The sequence below is a fragment of the Trachemys scripta genome, chromosome 20, assembly GCF_013100865.1.
Source record: "Trachemys scripta elegans isolate TJP31775 chromosome 20, CAS_Tse_1.0, whole genome shotgun sequence".
Taxonomy (NCBI): Eukaryota; Metazoa; Chordata; order Testudines; family Emydidae; genus Trachemys; species Trachemys scripta.
Window position 1 is genome coordinate 4,218,063 of NC_048317.1, and position 18,166 is coordinate 4,236,228.

An 18,166-nucleotide genomic window follows, 5' to 3' on the forward strand; every position below is an offset into this window, starting at 1 on the left:
GGCCCAGAAGTGGCTAGTGAAGGAAGACGGGGCTGAGGGCCAGGGGTACAGGGGTATGACACCCTGCTAGGCTGACCATGAACAGAGATGGTAAAGCCCTGACCACACTAGGTGCCCTGGGGTTTCAAAACAGATTAATTAAAACCGGGTTGATAACTCCTTTGAGAATGAGCCGTAGGAGTTCACTAATCCAGACAGGGCCGTTCTCTGCTGCACTCCAAATCTCTCTCACGCACACACATGTGCGCACACATACACGCACCCCTCGTGGGGCAGCATTCTACACCCACGTTACACTCTTTGCACAGGGGTACATGACAGCACACGGTGTGAGGCGAGGCACAGGCAAGCCCATAATCTCGCTCTCTGGCTATAACCTGCCCTGCACACACATTTGGTACCCGTGTAACGTGTTGGTTTAGGGGGGTGATTTTGCCCCCCCAGTACAATTGTATTGGTACAAACCCTAGTTCTGTGGACAGCTGTACCAGTATAAAGGTGCTTCCACCAGTATATTCCCCGTCCCCTCTGGCCCAGCTGACCTGCTCCTGAACTCAGAGCGTCCCAAACCCTTGCGTGTGTCGGCAGCAGCCCGGATCACCCCCCTGCTAGGCACCTATCCTGCAAGCTCAACCCCCCAAGCAGAGCCCCATGTGAGCTCACTGGGCCAGGGCCTTACCCCTTAGAGCAAGGGGGAGCTAGACGAGAGGAGACGGACCCTTGGCAAACTGCTCAGGCACTTTGCACATAAGCGAGCAGCACCACCCTTTGGCCAGAAGGAGAAAGGAACGAGTAAGAAGAATACTCTACACTGGATCATGCAGGGTTTTAAAAGAATGAAAAGACTTTTCCCCTCTAGTTTATTCTCATCCACCATCCTTCCCCCTCTCCCCGCTCTCTGCCCTCCCCCAAACAGGGGTGATACTTTAGGGCTGCTATTTTCCAACCTGGGTCCCTAAAGTTCAGCTCCTAAATCCATATTCAGGCTACTAGATGAAGGTGGCCTTATTCCCAGAGGTACGAGAGGCCGCAGCTCCCCGGCTCAGCAGTGGTGGTGAGCTCCTTCAGGTGATGTGGCTACTTTCAGCAATTTTTCACTAGCCAGGTGCCTCTGTTTTCCTGCACTGCTTCTTGAACTCCCTGTTGGGCAAACTGGTTGGATTCTGAGAGGAAAGACACTGAGTTCTCAGGCCTGTCTCCAAGGCATGGGCCCTGCGGGCAGCAGTCTGAAATGTGGGTGATTTCCAGAAGATTAGGTTCAAAGCATCTCTCCCTATAAGGTACTTATCCAGCCCCACTCACCGTAGTCTCTGAGCACTTCACAGTCTGTAATGTGTTTATCCTCACAACGCCCCGTGAGGTAAGGAAGTACTGTTATCCCCATTGTATAGATGGGGAAACTGAGGCACAAAGTGACCCAAGATCATGCAGGGGGTCTGTGTCAGGGAAGGGAAATGCACCCAGGCCAACACCTTAATGACTGGGCCATTCCCCCTCCCCCCACCGAGATCTAGGTTTATTTCCATTTCCAACAGCGCCTGTGTCCCAGTGCGTCTTAGGTTCCTTAGATGCTTTTGAAAATGTCCCCCAGGATCTCTCTGGGCCTCAGTTCCCATCTGTACAATGGACGTGACAGCCCTGGCCTGCCTCGCTGGGGTGGTTTCAAAGATTAGGAGGTGCTCAGATACCAGGGCCACGGGGGCCACATAGCTACGTGAGACAGATGTGGCAATGAGGGAGGCTATTGGTCTGTTTTTAAGCCAAACGATCCTGCTTTTCTAAAGTTTCTCCCCGTCTGGTACTGAGACAAACCCGGACGTGGTTTTGTCCTGTATCGGATGAGGAAGGAGGGGGCACCATTTTGAAGAGCGTGCGAGGTCATGCCAGCGGGGCAGGGCGGTGTGCTCCTCAAAATGGCATCCCCCGGAACGTGATCTTGCCCGCCGTTCTGGGGATGAAGGGCGTGGCAATGTCTCACGGTGCGCCCGCCCACCTCCAGGGTTTTCCCATAAGACCTTTCCCCCGGGGCTGGAGGTCTCTGGATGGCCTCTCTAGGACATCTGCCAGAATGTCTGAGCCATGACGATGCAGACTAGGTTTTCTAGGGCTGCTGGCATCTCCCAGAGGCCAGAGGGGATAGAATGACCGAGACCAGTGCTGCTTGAAGCAGGGAATTTATATGCAGCTAAAGTCCAAGGAGTCTGGGATTTCTCTCCCTCCTTGTCTTAGAACCTGAACCAAAGCCCAGGGGAGTTTTCCCATTGACTTCAGTGGGCGTTGGATCAGCCCCTGAAAGCAGGGAGAGGTGCTACAGGTGCGGCCAGGTAGAAAGGAATTTCTGAACCGCCGGTACATTGGGAGCCACCTCCCACTGACCTCAGCGGAGCGTTAGCGCCTGGAATGGTGCCATGAAAGGATTAACAGAAAAGCCTCCTGGGAGATGGTGCCCAGCAGGGCGAGTGGGAGTTTGAAGCCCCAGCTGGAGTGAGTGTTGACAGGCCCTTTACATAGAGCCAGGGCTGTTTAAGAATAGATTAAATGGAAATCATCCCTATTTATTGTAATATTTATCAAGGGTTAGTGAATAATTGATGCCGATCCCTTCTTGATTTCCTGGGGGGGATAGAGCCTGGTTATATTGAATTAAAGTTTAACGACAGCGGCGAAGTGGCAGGCTGCAAAGTGGGCAGCGTACGTCCTGGCAACGGGCCTGGGCTGACGGAACGCCAGGATTGAGCATCAGTGGGCGGGGGCAAGGCCACGCCTAGGGCCCCACTTCGTGGTTCGGGCCCAACTCTGCTATGGGCTGAGCCAGTCCCTTAAAGCCAAACTTGTTGGCTTGGGCTCATGCATCCATCCATCCGCGGCTCTCTCTCCCTCTGTCCCATCCCTGCGTATCTCAGCCATCCATCTCTTCACTAACCAGAGACAGAAGAGAGTTTTCCTTTCACCACGTCAGAGACGATCCCCTCTCTTCTCCAGATTTGGTAGCGATTCTCCACGGCAATGCTCCTAACCACACCTGACCACAGTTGCACTGATCCTCTTCAAGCTGCAAGGGAGTAAAGCGATACTGTGCTGGTGACCCCCTTTGGTCTCCGTTTCAATCTTGGGGCACTTTGTGTTTAGCAAACTTAAATCCAGGCCGATGTCCAGGGGCAATCTGGAGCAGGGATAGCGTGGTCCAGTGGTCAGGACCTCAGGAAGCCTGGGTTCTCTTCCTGACTTTGCCACTGACTTGTTGGGTGATCTTGTGCAAGTTGCTTCCCCGCTCCATTCCTCAGTTTCCCATTTCACCCTTTGTCTATTTAGACTGTAAGCTCTTTGGGACAGGGACTATTTTTTATGGTGTGTACGTACAGTCCCTAGCACAATAAGCCCCTAATAATGGGAGCAACATATCCTAAATGAGATACAGTGGTCCTGTGCTGAAATCGGCAAGTGGTCCCCAGCAGAGGCCATGCCCCACCGTATACATCCCTCAGAGAAAGCAGGCATGTACCTATAGCTAAACAATGTAGCGTATATTTGGCCATTCCATTACCTGGTGGATTACACAAATCAAATGTTTCTTTGGCCGCTGGGGGTGGGACACGCGTCCCCCCAGCCCAGCAGGACAGCTGTAAAATACTAGTCGTGTTGCTGTGAAGCACTTTTCGGAGCGGCCCAGACAGCAGGAGTGGGGGAGGGGCATATGAACGAAGTTGACTGGGTTTGATAAATCAAAACCCGCCGGGATGGATCCTCCGCTGGCGGACACCGGCTATGCCGGTTCATACCAGCTTCGGAGCTCATCCCAACGTGACTTTGACCCAGCAAAGATGTTTGACAAGTAGCTGCTGAATGTTTCTTGTCTATAACTTTTTCTGAGCTGTGCATTGCCTGAGAGAGAACTCCCTGGACGCTGCAGCCACTCGGCAAAATGGAGTGAGGGCTGGCCTGCTCAGTGCTTAAAACTTATACTGGTCTAGCGATGTTGGGCAGGGCTGTGAAAAAAGCCCACACCCATAGGGTATGTCCACACTACCTCTGCCCAGGCATGGTGCTACAGAGACAGAAGGGGTTTTTCTGTCAGTGTCATTAATCCACCCTCTGAGCGGCGGTAGCTTTGTGGATGGACGAATTCTTCGCCACGTCTACACCGGGGGTTTCACAGCCCTGAGCAACACAGCAAGGGCAATTTGAGTGTAGCCCAGACGCTAGAGACAAAGCCATGCTGACAACCTCCCCACTGCAGATGCAGCTGTTATGACAGAAGAAAGCCTCTGTCTGCATAGGGAGGTGGTGCTTTTACACAGGCAGAAAAACTCCTTCTGTTGGAGTACGCTGCATCTACACTAGAGGGCAATGCCGGCATAGCTATGCAGGCTCTGTAGTGTAGCTATAGCCCATGAGTGGCTACCTGGCATTCATTTTCAGGGGTGGAGGATGGGGAAGTTATTAATATCAGGGGCCGGTCAGCTGCTGAGCTAATGAGAAATAAAACAGCATTTCTAAACAGGCTGCGCCTCAATCTCTTTTAATCTCGTCCTCTCGCTGCAGGGAAATGTTTTCCTGGGATTTCTAAAGGAGCTGTGTGGCCATTAGAGCACAATAGTACGCGCAAACAGACTGACCTTCTCCATGCATATCCTTCAAGGATGACATTGGTCCTTATGGCCTGATATTGACCAATCAGTAAATATCAGCCTGGCAATTGACAGAGCTTAAGGTCCCAACAGATGCCAATGTTTGCCTTTAAGAGCGCCTGAATTCGTGCCAGCAGAATCCGAGACACTTGTTACTTACCCGTTACATTTCCTAAACAAAAAAGTGCTGGTTTTGGGGTCAAAATGACTTTTTGTTTCAAAATTTAAGTTAAATTATGTAAAAATAATGTAAGTAAGTATAAAAAAGGTCAACATCAAAACAAAGAGTTCGGAAATTATCAAAAGGAAATCTCTCATTCGACCAGATCGGAAATTCTTTTTGGATTCTCAGTTCATGAAAATTTTCATAATTTTGACTTTTTGTCCTGATTCAGGATGGGAATTTTTTTTTGAAATCTAAAAAATTCTTGTGGGATGGAAGAACGTTTCCCATCCAACACTACTGCTTGTTAATATCCACAAACATATGCATCATTCATAGAGTTTGCTTTGTGAGGGTCTGGACATCTCCCTGGAGGCGCAGCTGCTCAGGACTCTATTTTAGTCAGAAACATCTTGACAAAGTATTAAAAAAATTCCAAAGAACAAGAACTTCCTGCAAATATATACACACTCAGATTCGTCCTATCTCATGGGCTTATGTCCTGTCCTAGTCAACTATGAACATCAGTTACCTGGGCACATGGGTATGGATTTCCAACCATGGTTAACAATCAACTCACTGGGACAGAGTCATCTCTGGTGTATTTTGATTGACACCTCAATTGGATTTGACTGGAGTTACCCCAGGGATGAATTTGACACATTTACTTTGAATTTTACATCCCGATCCCGTTTTCAACCAGGAATGGGAGAACTCATTTGGTTTCAGCCAGAAGCTACTCGGTAATGGGGGTTTACAGAGTTTGGACAAAGCTTGAACGTTAGAACAGAGAACAACTTAAACGAAAAATTGTGAGGCCAGAGTCTCGGCTGGTAGAAATCGGCCTAGCTCCATTGACGTCAGCTGAGGATCTGGCCCAGAACAGGTCACAAACCCTGAAACTCCACTGGGCTGTTCCGCGGCTTCTTGAAAATATACAAAACTTTTTCCCCTGCAGAGTCACTGTTACTCCTGCCATTCAATTCAGAACGGGGAAGCTGGGCCATGGAACCACTATTATAGCTATTGCGTCTGCTGCTTTCTCGAGCACGAGCCAGTGCATTAACTCGAGGTTTTGATTGAGGATGTTTTACTGACTAAACTCCCAGGCGAAGTTTAATGCCCTCCCTAGGCACCCGAAGGCACAACCAGGGGGCTTCTTTGCTCTCTGAACTGAGTGCTTTTGCAGACAGGTTGAAGTTTCTGAGATAGATGCAAACTACAGAGACTCTCCCAAGAGACACACCCACAACCCCACTTTGTGCCTATGACTTTATTCCCATACAATTGCTAGACCCCATGGACTTGGTTCTTTGGTAAAGGTCACGGTTCATGGGAAAGGCAAGGATTTGCTCACTTCAGTATCAGAATAAAGCCCTTTCCATCAATGTCCTAGTTAATGAACCATCCACTGAGGTACTGAGTCCAAGTGCCTCTCTACGCAATGTGATGGAGTCTGCGAAGGGCGCTGGCGTTTTGGGCGTGGCAGCTGCGCGTCTAGCAGAGTGGGGAGAGAACAGGAGACAAATATTGTCCTTGGCAACTTTACATTAGTCATTTCTCCTAAGACTTAAAAGCCAGCCATCTCCTCCCTTCCCTTGTGGCCTGTCTGAGCACGTAGGAGGGAAGCTCCAACCTGCAGGATCGCACGGACTGGCTCGATAGCATGTAAATAATGAAAAGCATAGACTTTTGGATTCACACATCCTCCTTGGCTAGGCAAACCACCCACCTGTGCCCTGCATGTTAAGAGCAGCTGCAGCAACGTACTGCCAGGGCCTTGTCCTTTCTGCCCGGCCCCAACAAAATGGTGGCAGCAGCACACAGTCTGATGAACATCCCCGCATGCAAAACTCAGTCAGCCACGCAGAACAGGGAGAGCCCCTGCCTTGGCGACGCGCCTCCTCTCCCGCGCTTTGTCATAGCCATCGAGGTCCCATTGAAGTACTCCTGTAACACTTGTGGCATGGCAGGCAGCCATCTTGGAAGTCAGTTGTCTCTGGCCAACATGAGGGCTTTTCCTCCCCCAACACGCCCTGTCAGATCAGAGTCAAGTTGGGAGCGGAGGCCCGGAGGGCATCCAAAGGCTTGTTCTTGGCCTTGCCATCCTGCTGCTCCAGCCTGAGGTGGCACTGGCAGGTGGAAGCCTTGTTGTAGCTGACCAAGTGCTTGGAGTTCTTCTTCCATTTGTGTAGGCTCCGGACGACCCGCTTGAAGATGAGATAGAAGATCTCGCAGACGGTGAGGACAATGCAGATGGCGGAGGCCCCCACCATGAAGTAGGTGAAGACCTTTTTCTCGGTGGGCCGGGCAATGTAGCAGTCCACGATGTTGGGGCAGGGGTCCAGGTTGGCGCACTTGACCAGGCGCGGTAGGTCAAAGCTATCCCACATCTTGTGGAGGATGTAGAGGAAGCTGATCTCGATGGTCAGCTTGAAGAAGAGGGTCAGCAGGTAGGTCCACCACAGCCCGCCGTGTTTCTTGCCTGTGTTGCGATAGAGCTTGGGGCAGTCCTCACCGTTCTTCTCCCGGTTCTTCTTCTCCCGGTCTTCCCGGTAGGCCACGTGCATGATCACCAGCAGGGAGGGGCAGGTGACGAAGATGAGCTGCAGGGCCCAGAGGCGGATGTGGGAGATGGGGAAGTAGTGGTCGTAGCAGACGTTGGTGCAGCCAGGCTGCTTGGTGTTGCAGTCAAAGTCCTTCTGCTCGTCCCCCCACACGCGCTCCGCCGCCACCACGTAGACCAGCACCCGGAAGACGAAGACCACGGAGAGCCAGATGCGCCCGAAGGCCGTGGAGTATTTGTTCACCCCGCTCAGAAGGCCCTGCAGCGTCTTCCAGTCCATGGTGACGGGCGTCGGGGGAAGCCAGACTCACCTAAGTCAGAGAAAAGCAAGAGAAATAGCAGGTGAAGGGAATGCAATGGGAAATATCACATGGCCAGATCCCCAGCTGGTATAAATCAACGCAGCTGAGCTGAAGTAAGCAGAGCTTCACTGATGTACCCCGGCTGGGAGCTGGCCCAAGCAGTTTTGCTCAGACACACTCTGGTTTTGAAAGAATTCACGTTTCAATCCCTTGAGCCTCACACCAGGCTGCCCCTGTCCTTGGAGCAAACATACCAGGGGGCACCCCTTTAAGAAAGGATCTGTAACTTCAACCCCTTCAAGCAGAAAAGTGCCCAGCAAGAGGGCAAAGACTATGGGGAGCAGAGCTCTGGCTGGAGAAATTCATCCATCCCTGGGTTTCAGAGCCCAGGCTCCCGCCTGAGCGGGAACGTGTGCACTGCTATTTTTAACCCCATAGCCCGAGGCGCTCTCCCCCCGCCCCCGACCATTGACCCAGGCTCTGAGACTCGCTGTCATGGGTTTGGTTTTTTTGCAGTGTGTAAACGCACCCCGAAGCCCTCGGGGAAGAACACTGGATGGGGGTGGGATTTAGCCGGCAGAGTCGTTGTGCTGGCCCTCTGCATGGGGTGAATTGCAGCCACTGTGAGTATAGTTTCTCCCCCTTGACCGATGTGGCTGCGGGGGCTCCGGTGACAGAAGAACCGGTGGCTCGGAGCCTAGGAGCTCCCGAATGGCCCCGTGTGGTTGCCCTGCTCCAGAACTGCTTCCAGAGCATCTCTTTGTGGAATCTGGAAACCAGTCAACATGCTCCATCCCGCAGCTGGGAGCAGGAATGAGGCTGAGGCATTGCTGAGTGCCATTAGCTCAAACACAGCAAGGGCCTTGCACCTGGGAGAGGTCAGAGCAGCTCCTATTGGCTCATGGGTTTTACTAGGCCAGAGGTGAAGTAGATCATAGATCTGGCCCCCAAAACAGTCTTCCTCCCTCTTGGTACAGACAGATCATCAGTCCAATCCAGACCCAGTTCCCAAGTGACTAAAGGAATTTAGGCCTCCAACTCTCATTGCCATTCAATCAGATTTGGGCGTCTAATTCCTTAGGCCACTCTGCAAATCTCAGCCACCAAAGTCAGCCTGGGGATGGGGATAACACAACCCATGTCAGAGCAAAGGGGAGCCGCCCCACCTGAATCCAGGCGACATCTAGGTCAGCCGGTGGCATTAACCCAGGCAGTGCTGAACATTTTCATTTAACCTGCTGACTCACAGCTCATTTGGGGGAGTGACTCATCTGTGTTGCTCATGGCCTTGACAAAGGCTTATTAGTAAGAGATGACGAATTGGGCAAGGTCCCTACCTGCAAAGCAAAGCACTGGGAATTAGCTACCTGATTTTTCGCTCCTTTACACTGGTATAAATCAGGGATGACTTTACTGGAGTCAGCTGGTAAAAGTGAGTGGAGGATCAGGTCCTGAGATTCAGACCTAAGGCAGGACTCCTGCGTTTCATGGAACACTGCGGAGATAGATTTCAGCAAAAGAAATGCAAACCCCCCAAAGCAAGCTTTTAGGGGAGTTTGGGGCATATTCCCCCATATACAAGCTATGCAGGGTCAGCCTTCGCCTTACCCCGGGAAGAGAACAAAGCAGGAGGCACATGAAACTGATTGACAGAAACCACAAACTTGGTGAAATGTTTTGCAGGTTGGGTATGAAACAACTAATTTATATAATAGGCGTTTACTCCTATCAATTAACACCTGGAAACAAGAGGAGGGGATAATAGTCTAGAGGGTCAGAAATGTATTAACACTTTGCTGATATTGGGGTCTTACAACATGTACTAATGTGTGACCATTCCCAGAAGAGCCACATCCAAGGCCTTTTGGTTCTGTTTGTACAGCCCCCAACACAATGAAGTCCTGGTCCTTGACTAGGTACTATGGTAACACACATAAATAGTAATAATAGTAACAATTCTAATAAAGGTGACTGATCACTACAGAGCAGGTGTGAGAATCAAAATACCCCCCAACGTGGAAGTAGAGTTGGTTGAAAAACGTCCACTGATTTTTTAAAAACAAAACATTGGCTTTTCCAGGGAAATTAATACTTGTGTGACACATTTCCCTTTCCTTCAAGTTTTTGACTAAATGAATAGAAAATTTCCATTTAAAATCTAAAGCAAATGAAAAATTTTGATCTGAAATGGAGCGGTATGTTTTTGTTTCAAGTCATTTAATCCCAAAGCTCCTGAAAAATATTGAATGAAATGAAAGATTTTCATTTTCTTGGAATTTTTTTTGACGGAAACATCCCATTTTTGATCGTCCCCATAGGGACACAGACCCACGTGGCCAGTGAGAAGTCCTATCTCCTTGCAGCTATTCCCATGAGATCACTAACAGATCAGAGCTTGGTTTTGGGTCCCTTCTGGAAACTGGCAAAACACCCCAGTGACTCATATCAAAATTACCATTTGCTGGATAGCCGATGGCACTTCCTGTGTATTACCGTCTTGAGCACTGACCCATCCCATTCCTGCTTCGCCCCCACAAAAGCTACCCCAGGTGGCACTGGCTGAGGTCTATAATGCTTAACCCTGCAGAAATATGTTCTTAATGATCCAGTTGGCTTTGGTTGGAGAAAACAAGAGGGTTATTACATCAAAGTGCCTGTGTGATTAGGTGTTTATTTAGGGCACTTCCTTTAGGGTTAGTAAAAAAACATTTGTCCCGTGGTGTTAATCTAGGCTGGGAGACAAAACAACTTATTAGCCAAGTAACATTTGCAGATGAATCACGGCTTGGGGTGCTGTCTGGCGGAACACGAATGCAATTGGCTAGTAAGGAGCTCTCTTACAGGAACGGAGACAAGGAGCAGGGTGTTGGCTCCTTCCCCCAGTAGCTGACCCGTGGCGAATCGGGGTGGCTGATGCTTTGCAGTGCAATCACTCCAAACACCATCGCCTCTCCATGGAATGGCCCAGGGCCCAATCCAGGCCTAAATCAGTGCCTTGCCCAGTGCCTATATGGCCACTGAATAGGAATTGCAGCAGCTCCATAGGACTAGCCATCAGTGCCCTGGCCTTTTCCTTCTGCACCAGATCCCGCTCCCCAGTCTCACCTAGGAGGCCCTGGTGCACTTCATGGCAATCTACAACCCTTCCCTTATAGATCCCCGCTCCTTCTCTTGCTCCGTACACCCCTCTGCCTCCTCACACTCTCGGCCTTCTCTCATGCTGCCCCTTGTGCAAGGAACAGGCGTCTGTGCCCCACGTGCCAGGCACCAGTGCTCCCCTTTTAACGCACGACTACTTCAAAGCCTTCCTGTGCTGAATTCTTTGGCAGCGATGTCTCTGCGCTGTCCCATTCCTAAATGATTGCCTCATATCTCCTAATGGCCTGGGTTAGCCCCTCTGCAAGGGACGTAGTGTGCAAAGCACCCCTCGATAAATAATAATCATCCCTAATTGGATCTGGGCAGCCCACACTTTTGAGGACAATGCATAAAGCACAGCAACATGCTGGCTCCTGGCCCAAGCAAAGAGGCTGAGTAATGGTGTTAAGTCGATCCCCATTACTGCCCTGGTTGGGATGGGAGGGAGGCCCATGGACAATGCCAAGGAGAAGGTCTCTGAAACATCCTGAGGAAAAGTTAGTAGGTCCAAATCCTAATCCAATGTGATTTTCTTAATTTAATAACTAGAAGTTGTTCAGCATATGGATTCCCCCCTCCCGTGTCGTTTTCAACAACAACAACAACAACAAAAAGTTAAACCCCCAAATAGATTGGCTAAATCCTGAGATATTTCAATTCTGAAATGCTGCTGTGGTGCCTCATGGGAATTGTAGTTTAGCTGCCTCCTGTCCCTGTTCACCTCTATAGACCAGGCTCCCTGGTTGGGCTACATCTGCCATAATACCTCTTGGGTAGGGGGCAGTGTATCATGGCAGTTGATTGCCTGCAGTGCACCATGGGAGATAAAGTTCAGCTGGGAAGCCCGGCCTGTAGAGGAGAATGGGAGCAGGAGGCACTGGAACTATAACTCCCAAGAGGCACTGCAGCAGCCTTCAAAATTGAAATATTGTCGTTTTCTGGCCATTCAGTGCTTTGACTAAAAAAAAAAAAAGTCTACAGAGAGCAGACATTTTTCATGAAAAACTGGTTTAATCGGAACCCCAATTTTCCATCAAAAAACAATTTAGATGGAAATTTACGACCAGCCTTACGAAGAACTCTTTGGCTGCTCCTCCTGGGATTCCCTGCCACAATCAGTCTGCAAATCTCTGACTCAGAAAGCACCACACTAACTCCATCTCTCCCTTTACAGTCAGCTCCTGCCCATAGCCCACTGCTTTGCCTTTAAAGCCCCTCAAAAACTCCAAAGCAAGGCCCTGACTGCTCTGCATGGCCATAAGAGACCTCATGGCACCGTTCTTACCAGCAGGGCTGCGGAGGGGCTTTGTCCCAGGACGCTGCACACCTTCTCCCAGTGTGGTGTGGTTTGTCAGCTGCCCTCTACCCCAGCAGCAGCTGCCTCTTGGCGACGCTGCCTGAATGCAGTTTGCGAGTCTGTGGCATGAAGGAGGCTAAGACCATCCTTCCTTTCGGGATGCTCTTCCCAGAAGACGATACCCTGCCCAGGCAGGGAGTGAGCGGAGACCCCCAGGAGACAGCACCGGTGGAGCCCTCAGTGGATTCATGTGCAGTTCTGCCGGGGCTCACTCCTGGGACTTTAGGGCTATGCGCCCCACCAACTTTGGAACAACCTGCCCCCTTACAATCCATCTCGGGTTTTACCTGCACGCCGGCTGAGGGTGCTTTATTAACCAGCCTAGTTAGTTTCAGATGGCTGGTCAGCCCGGGAGCGAAATGCCTTCCAAACTACAACCATGAATCTCCCTGTCATCTGGGCCACACAAAACAGATAGGGTGGGTTCCCTTGCAGCCTTAACCCTGCACGCCCTGCCTGCAGTAGGCTCAAGTTGGAGGTATAGGAAAGATCATTTTAATTCCCGTCAAGTTTTTAATATTGTTCTCGCTTTATAATGTCAAAGAAAAGACACACTTGGTCTAGGTGGCTGTAGAGCAGTTTTTAGGTCTAAGGGCCAGGCGAGGGCACTGGACTGGAACTCAGGAGAGCTGGGTTCAATTCCTGGCTCTGCCTTTGGCCCGCTGGGTGAGCTCGGGCAAGTCACGTCCCACTTCTGTGCCCCAGTTTCCCCATCTGTAAAATGGGGATAATGATGCTGACCTCCTTTGTGAGGTGCTTTGAGATCCGCTGATGAAGTTGCTATACCAGAGCTAGGTGTTGTTATAGTCTCAGCGACACCAGCTGGATAGCTATACAGCTCAGCCAATTTCGGAAGCACTCTAAGTTACACTAGTATAAATGAGAGCAGAATTTGATCCTACAGAGTGTCCCTTTCTTAGTGCCCAATAGCTGTTTCCTACATTTTCACAATGGACTAGTAATTTGGGGTGCTCAACACAAGACACGCGAAAGGGGCTGATTGTCAGGCAGTGCGTGCACAGTACAGCTGGTTAGGAAACGGTGAAGGAACCATGTTTGTCCTGGAAAACGCTGAGTCAGCAAACCCCACACTTTCTATGGGCCAGGGTCAGTTCTGACAAATTTTCTTTACTTGAAAGTTTTTTTGGGGGGAGAAAAAAACAGCTTTGGAATTGTCAAAACACTTCATTTCCATGTCTTCAAAATGAAAAAATCTGCTTTAGTTCAAAGTGACTTTTCGTTTAAAAATTTAAGCTAATTATAATAAAGAAATTAGCTAAAACCAGGTCAAAATCTAAATGAAGAAATTCTCCAAGGGAAATGTTTCCGTTGACCCGAGCGGAGATTTTTTCCTCCCCGTCTGTGATCATTTTTGCAATTTTGACTTTCTATCCCAATTTGCGACAGGAACATGTTTCAGTGTTGTGAAAATGTTCATCAGACACCAAAACCATTCCAGCGGTGTGCTCATCACTTTCTGAATATCACAACCCTTTAACGCCTCTCAAGTCGGGCACGCAAAAGCAGTACCCACTTTTGAGCATGCAGGACCGTGTCACTGAATCAGAGCTGTTCATTGCAATGTCAAAAGGCAAGTGGTTTTCTGCTGTGATTATAGCCAGGAGGAGGGGGGAAGAAATGCATTTATAGAGAGTCAGCTGGAGTCTATTGTGCCTCTTATGTCATCAAGACAATTGTCAGCTAGATTTTGATCACAAAGCCTTTTTCTGGTGATGGCGGTGTTAGAGGTAGAAAGGAGACAGCTCCATTTTCAAAACCCTTCCTTGACTTTACGGAATGGGAAGTTAGCGAAATGGCCTTTACGGGTGTAAACGTGTCTCCTTGGAGATGGGATTCTTTGCAAAAGCATCAAGAGGGTAGCCCCATGTTAATTTTTATGCAATCACTGTGCAGTTGGTCAGCAAAAAGCCCACGCATCACTGAAGCAGGCTAGCGAGGGGCTTAAGTGGCACAGAGACCTTTTACTGGCCCTCTGGACTGGGGTGAATTTCACCATTTGAAAATAGCAGTGGGCAAACAATCACAGAGAGGGCCATGCACGCAATACTGCCCGACACTGGAAACCCTCAGCAGAGATCTTCCGCATTTCATTTTGAATTTCCAAGGAGGGTTTTGTGACGTTTGCCTTGCTTTGTTCAAATTACAGGACCGTTTTTGAGTCAACATGCTTCCAGCTGTCCTGAAAAATTGTACAGTTTTTGAGCACACACCTCTATATTTTGCAAATTTTCATTTGGATAATTATTTTTTTTTAATACTGAAACCTGCAAAAAGGGCAAATGCTCAAAATCTTTCCCTGCAAAATTGGCCTTTTGACAAAAACGACGATGTTGCCCGGCTGTGGAATGTGCCGGAATAAAACTGCAAAGCCACCATTGCCCAAAATTCATGGGCAAATGTGCCATAACCAGAACAGAGACAACCAACGGCTTCTGCGCTTCAATCCCTATCCTGAGGTAGCAGCAAGTTCTGTAACCAAAAGCCCTGATTACTCTTTAGACGTCTGATCGCTGGGTGTTTGCACTATTCATGCGGAAAGAATGTGCCCATGGTGATGAAATGCATCGTGGGAAGGTTCCCTGGACTGGACAAGCCAGTTCTGGGTGATATCAGGCATATTTTATAGAAGACACAAAGGACTTGATTAAGAGCCCATTGGAATGACTCCCATTGACTTCAATGGACTTTGGATCAGAGCCAAAAAAGAACGTTCAGTTTAAGCCACTGTACAGGAAGTTAGTGAATGTGAGAGCTGGCTGAATGGTGGAAGGACTGATTCACAAATATTGGTACGTATACAGGCTCCAAGTTTGGTTCAGTTTGGTTCTTGGGGTCAAATTATTTAGTATCTGCAAGACTAGCTCAGTGGTTTGAGCATTGGCCTGCTGAACCCAGGGTTGTGAGTGCAATCATTGAGGGGGCCATTTAGGGATCTGGGGCAAAAATCTATCTGGGGATTGGTCCTGCTTTGAGCAGGGGGGTGAACTAGATACCTCCTGAGGTCCCTTCCAACCCTGATATTCTATGACTCCATTTATTTGTGAAATTGTCCACACAAAAAATCCCAAGTTTCATGAGTTCTAGCAGGAATGTTTATTTGTCTGGGAATTTGAACTGGAAATTCACTAGTTATATTGGGGAGCACCAAGAGGATCATGGCCCAGTAGTGCTGGACACAGAACGATTCTTGTCCTCAAAAGGTCTTGGTTCTTCAGAGCTGGATTCAGCCAGTGCTAAATCCCATTCTTAACTTCAAGCACCACACGAGCAGGCCCACTGGAATCAATGGGACTTACGTATCTGATTCAACTGGGTCCACAATGGGAATGGCATCTTGTGACTTAGGAGACCAAACACACCACACGTAACAAAGAGGGAAAAGTCAAAGAGAACAATTTGCCAGTGGCCCATGGGCTGTAAACAGTTCATCAAAGCGCTTTAGAGCATGCCCACCCTTTCCCAGGAGGCAGGGGGTCCTAACCAAGGTCCTGACCCTGCCATTGGACCTAGGGACACGCCGGCATGGAGATTGGCCCCAAAATGTGTAACTAATAGTAGTAGTTGCCTAGGTAACAACCCATCTGTGCTCCCAGCATGGCTAAAGCCCGGTTTCTCTGCAAAGCAGTGTTGTGTCTTTGTGCTTTACACAACATTACGAACATAAGAAAACCCCATGGATACAGCTGGCTTCCGAAGAACCCTCTTGACTAGCTACAGACAAACATACAAGGCTAAATATAGACACTGCTACTCTGTTAGGTTCTGGTGGCTTCTGCAACAGAAGACAGAAAGGCTTGCTAGGGGGCCCACAAACTATTCAATGGGACACTACTCGTGAGCGTGGGACCTTATCCACGTCCTCCGGGATTTAGAACATTTCAGGGACATGACTGAAGCCCCATCTCCATGGCACAATGCGGTCTTGCTGTAAGCATGTTGGGGGACAGCATTCTACTAATAGCAAGGAGACCCACCCATCCCTCCGGTACAGAAATTGCCCATGCAAACGGAGGCCTGACGGTTGTTTGCTTCTGGGCAGTGTCCAGATGACGGTTACAGGTGGAGTGAGAGGCAAGGACCGGCCCATATGCAAAGAGAGGTGGGGCTGGGTGGGGAACACTGCCCAGTGGGGGGATGCTGGGGCATTATAGGGAATTAGAGGCCGTTCAGAGCAAGTTGGTGCCCTCCAGTGGCCAAGACATTTTGGTTTCCAGGAGAATCTTTATGAGTCAGGGATGGGAACCATCAGTTCCTGGGTTTGGATAATTTAGCAGCATCCAAAGAGGGGTATAAACCCCACCAGATGGAGGATAATGCCCCCCGCGCCTTCCAACATTGAGACACACAGGCTTTCCAAAAATAACAGCCTGAGTGGAAGCCAACTGACTTTGGATTGGGCCCGAAGTGCGGTTTTCTTTCTATATCCTAGCAACATTTCTGAGAGACTCTCTCATGCGCCCTTCTTTCTCTCGGATTATTGGACAGTTCACCACGTCAGTCTGGAGATCGGAACCTTTCAGACACGTTATGTTGCACCGTCTAGTGATCTGGGGCTGGTTATTTATTTTTTTATAGACCACACAATATAAATCTGAGACACTGTGAAAAAACCCAGCCTCGTTTCCCCTTCCACTTCCCCCAGACTCTTGCATTCTCTTCTGTTCTCCAGATCTAAAGCCCAGCAGCCTGGCTGATTAAAATGACTTAAAGGAAAATGCGAAATAAATACAGAGATCCTTCACAGCTGTGTATAACGCTACTTCGAAAGGAAGGGGGAAATGGTCTACTTTGTCTTTAACAGTTGGACATTGTTTTCAAAATAGGACAAATGGTTGTCCAGACTTACTCAGAATTTGCTCATCTGCCTAGTGAAAATACTCCACCAAGGGGTATATTTCCTTCCAGACAGAGCTGAGAATATCATTTACTGATCGACTCGGGTCCGCACCATTTCCTAGTGCTATTTTTTGGCACCCAGCTTAGAGTCCCATATTCAATACTCTGGTGAAACTGAAGGTAAACTGCACTCACCTGCAGAGCTCTCTGTCTGTCCCGATACTTCCTGCTGAACGAAAAAGCCGTCAGATCCCCCGAAGCAGCCCTGTTTAAGGTCTATGCCATTGAACAGCCTCCCCTGCAGAAGGAAGACAGGGAGAAAACGGCAGCATGAGGTCTCCAGCTCATCTCCGTGCAACAACCTCCCTGATTTTCTGCCCAGCACGGAAGGTGTGGCCCTGCAGGAAGTGTGCAAAGGGAAAAGAATTCTTCTTAGGCTGGTGAACCAGTATAAGAAGCCAGGGGGAGCAAGGGCAAGGCCCAACTTTCCCAGCCAGAGCTCCACCTGGAGCCAGGACGGCTGTGCAGCGGGGGAGCAGGGAGCAAGCTTCCATCAAGCAAACGGCCGTAACACCCCCAGGCCAGGGACAGCGCCCTCACGGACGCCGACGTGCCAAATCAGCAGGGGGTTCTCGGCCCCACGGCCCGGATTCTGCCCAGTGCAGCCCGGATCGCTGTGCCTGGCCACACAACATCCAGCGGGACAAGTAGGATGGAGGGCTTGATCTGGCACCGAGGCAGCCGGGTTGCTTCGGCTCCAGAGCCGGGGGCCCTAGGAAGGGAGTCCAGAGCTCAGCCCCTCAACTGCCAGATGAGGATTGCCCTCAGCCTAGGTCTCCTTGGATCCACCCCTCTGCCCCCTGTGCGTTGGAGACGGGGAGAGCAGGGGATGGCCAAGAAGCTGGGGACTTACCACTGCTCAGTGCGGCGGGGGGCTGTGCCCAGCAATTCACGCCAGTTGCACTAGCGCACAACTGTTCTATGTGCTGTGCTGCGTGCGGCCCACGGACGGGCAGGGACAAAGCCTGCCTGGGCGGATAACGCAACACGCTGCCTTAGGGCAGATCTCCCCATAGCGTCAGGCCCCGCAGTTATAGAGCCTGCCTCTTACTGACACCCAAGGGAGTGCCGCTGCGTGCAAAGGGCCGGCTTCCT

The 18,166-nt window shown here is 49.9% G+C and overlaps 1 protein-coding gene across 1 annotated transcript; it reads right to left on the minus strand.

Moving 5' to 3' along the window:
- Nucleotides 1–4,953: 4,953 nt before the first annotated feature.
- GJB3 (gap junction protein beta 3) lies at nucleotides 4,954–17,374 on the minus strand. Its single transcript, XM_034754374.1, has 2 exons — nucleotides 17,207–17,374; nucleotides 4,954–7,668 (listed from the first exon to the last, which is right to left on the minus strand). The coding sequence occupies exon 2, from the start codon at nucleotides 7,635–7,637 to the stop codon at nucleotides 6,831–6,833; it is 807 nt and encodes a 268-aa protein (XP_034610265.1). The 5' UTR covers nucleotides 7,638–7,668; nucleotides 17,207–17,374; the 3' UTR covers nucleotides 4,954–6,830.
- Nucleotides 17,375–18,166: the final 792 nt, after the last annotated feature.

Coding starts and splice junctions, on each gene's coding strand:
- GJB3 (XM_034754374.1), bottom strand. CDS start 7,637: ATGGACTGGAAGACGCTGCAGGGCCTTCTGAGCGGGGTGAACAAATAC.